This window comes from Mus pahari, chromosome 1 (assembly GCF_900095145.1).
Source record: "Mus pahari chromosome 1, PAHARI_EIJ_v1.1, whole genome shotgun sequence".
Classification (NCBI taxonomy): Eukaryota; Metazoa; Chordata; class Mammalia; order Rodentia; family Muridae; genus Mus; species Mus pahari.
In genome coordinates, this window is record NC_034590.1 from 89971598 (window position 1) to 89975112 (window position 3515).

Sequence of the window (3515 nt, forward strand, 5' to 3'; positions counted from 1 at the left end):
CCCCCCCCCACTGTGTGTGCACATGCATGTGTCTGTCTGTCTGCCTGTCTGTTTGTCCATCTGTCTGTGTGTCCACATGCCTGTGGAAGACAAAAGAAAACCTCAGCTATCATTTCTCAGGAGCCATCCATCCTATCTATCTACACATGCAGATGTGTGTAGTGTATATTTCTGTCCCTGTGGGCATGTGCACCTATACATGCAAGTATATGTGTGCATATGTTTGTTGAGGACAGAGGTTAATGGGGTCTTTTGAGGCAGTGTCTTTCACTGACTGTGAAGTTCCCCAGTTTGGTAAGACTGGCTATGGGCAGTCCCTTGTTTCTGCCTTATTCTTGGGCTTACAACGTATACTACCACTGCCAGCTTTTCTGTGGATGCTTGGGGATCTGAACTCAGGTCCTCATGCTTCTGCGCACACACTTTCCTGACTGAGCCATCGACTCACCTACGGTACACAGCATGTTGTTGTTGTTGTTGTTGTTGCTGCTGCTGCTGCTGCTGCTGCTGCTGCTGCTGCTGCTGCTGCTGCTGCTGCGGTGTTGCTGAGTCTTTCAGAGGTCTAGACCTCACCAAGTAGACTAGGCTGGCTAGTCAGCAAGCTCCCAAGGTCCACCTGTTTCTACCTTCCCAGTGCAAGGAAGAGGAGAGCATGTCACCATACCCAGATTTTTCATGTGGAGTCTGAGGATGAAGAGTAGATCCTCATGCTGATGCTGAAAGCGTTTTCCCAACTGGATCATCTCCCCAGCCTCTGACAAGAATGTTTTAAGATGACAGCATGCAATATATTGAAAAAAATTAGTGAAGAAAAAAATGCAGGCAAAATATTTAACACACACACACACACACACACACACACACACACACACACACAAATCAACATAGAAACATCCAAACATTATTGTTCCCATAAGTCTTTTCAGAAAAAACCCATGCAAATGAAGATTTTCAGATCGGCTGAGAATATTGTTGAAGAAGCTTCTGCATAAGAGCTACCAGTGAGTATTAGGCTGGGCTGATTTGGTGGTATATCTCTAATTGAATACCAGTACTGAGGAACCTGAAGCAGGAGGATTGAAAAGTTTAGACCTACCTGGGCCTGGGAATCTCCCTCAACACAAAAGGCTACATCAGTGGTTCTCAACCTGTGGGTCGTGACCCCCCCTTGTGGGGTTGAATGATCCTTTCATAAGAGTCACCTCAGAACATCGGAAAACAGTTATATCACAATTCATAACAGTAGCAAGATTACAGTTATGAAGTGGCAATGAAAATAATTGTATAGTTGAGGGTCACTACAATATGAGGAACTGTTTTAAAGGGTCTCAGCATTAGGAAGGTTGAGAACCACTGGTTTAAATGAATGGTGTCTGTCTGGTCACATAGCACATCGTTGATGAGGGTTTTAGTAATCTAAGATGAAAAGTGATTTTAAATGGAGAACACAACCAGTATAAAAGAAAAGCAATGGCCCTATATTCTGTCTTTGCTAGCCCAATACTTGGCACTTGGGAGTTTGTTAACGTTTTTATTTGAGTGTTTGTTGTTTTTAACCAGTTTTCAATGTCTTCCTGTGTAAGTCATTCTTGTCATCTTCCCCTGTAGATCTGTCTCCACAGATGCTGAATTAGTCATGTGTCCAGTATTTGCCCAGTCACAGAACAAATATATTCAAGAGAGAATCACATTGTGAAAGGGAGTAACATCCTTTGTAGTTTCCTGTATCTTCAAACTGAAAAAAGTAATGGCCCAGAAATTCCCCATCTAGAAACAGACTGTAAATATTTGAATCACCTATGCTAAGAGCTAGGTTTAAAAAAACAAACAAACAAATAAACAAAAAACAGGCATTCAGGAACTTCTGACAGAAGAAAGAACTATCAGTCAAATGAAAATAAAGTATGGGATACTAACATAAGAGATTACTGTGGTGCAGAAAAGATAAGGAATTATCTGTAACAATATGTAACAACATATGTAACAACCATCGAAACATAGGTTCATTGAAAGAATTAGAAACTTTACCCAGCCTAACTATATAGATGACTGGTAGAGTACTTGTCTACCAAGTATGAGGCTAACATCAGGAGCAAAATAAAAATATTAAGATTAAAAAAGAAAGAAGATGATATATAAGGAGCAATTTTATTCAGTTACATGGAAGGCACTTAGAGGCCTTTTAGTGGGGGCAGAGGCTGGAGAGTAGAATGTTGGGGTGTGGGGGTATCATTTTTTTTTAACCTGAATGGGAGGTTTCCTATGTAGTAACTTTAAATAATTAAGCTCTATGTTTGAAATAGGACATAATAAAAAGATTTGTGTGACAATGCATTCTTTGGGGCTAATCTTAAAGGAAATCTAACATTTTAACTATATATGAGTTACTTTCAGTTTTTAAATCCAAGTCAACTTAATCTACAAATCAAGTATACTAAAGTATATGTTCAAAATTCATAATGCATATTACTGTTTGCCTTGTGATTGTCCTGGTGAATTCTTACACAATTGTAAAGCAAACTAACAAATGGCCAGACTTTGGTGGCCTGTATGCTGTAACCTTGCCAATGGCAGGGAGGTGCATAGTCACAAGAATGTCGAGATGTATCTTTTCTGTTCTCCTCCAAAGCTGGCATAGGAAAGTGCACGACACAGAATGAGTTGTCCCAGACCACACTCCCAGCACTGGCTTAGCAATAAAGGCTCCTAGTCTTAGTTTTAGGATGATTAGTATATAAAATTAGACATGCGAGTTGAAAACAGTACACTCGACAACTGTCATGTACTCCACATAATAATACGATTTCATCAGTAATAAATCTCATAAATACGTTAGCATACTATTATATGGTGTAGATGTCACATTATTTTAAGGCAGTTTTAAATGAAATCTTTTAAGATTACTCACCTGTCTACTTTCTTGTCTTAGGTAGCGACTTAAAGCAAGAGAATCAAGGGATCCTTAATTACTACATTCCCAGCAAGAACAACAGCTGGGGAAAGGTGATGGCTGAAGCCATGCATTTCTTTTTTGTTAAAAAAAAAAAAGAAAGAAAAGAAAAACAATTTTTTATCAGATTTTTTTCATTTATATTTCAAATGCTATCCCGAAAGTCCCCTATACCCTCCCCCTGCCCTGCCCCCCAACCCACCCACTCCCGCTTTCTGGCTCTGGCATTCCCCTTTTTTTAATGCCATGTTCTAGTAACTGATACTCTTCAATTTGCATTAATATTCAAATGATTGACTTAATAAGTGTATTAATTAGAACTTTAAAGATTTGGACTATTTCTTTTCTTGAAATTTAACTATTTTATTGTTATTAGATATTTTCTTCATTTACATTTCAAATGCTATCCCCAAAGCCCCCTATACCCTCTCCCTGCCCTGCTCCCCAACCCACCCACTCCCACTTCTTGGCCCTGGCGTTCCCCTGTACTGGGGCATATGATCTTCGCAATACCAAGGGCCTCTCCTCCCATTGATGACCAACTAGGCCATCCTCTGCTACATAT

The 3515-nt window shown here is 39.8% G+C and overlaps 1 protein-coding gene across 1 annotated transcript in view; it reads left to right on the top strand.

Moving 5' to 3' along the window:
• LOC110320750 (ATP-binding cassette sub-family A member 3-like) overlaps positions 1–3515 on the top strand; it is a 122939-nt gene that overhangs the window by 116689 nt on the left and 2735 nt on the right. The window contains exon 30 of the mRNA XM_021196899.2: positions 2930–3003. Within this exon, the coding sequence (XP_021052558.1) occupies positions 2930–3003 (74 nt within the window). The remainder of the gene's footprint in view (positions 1–2929; positions 3004–3515) is intronic.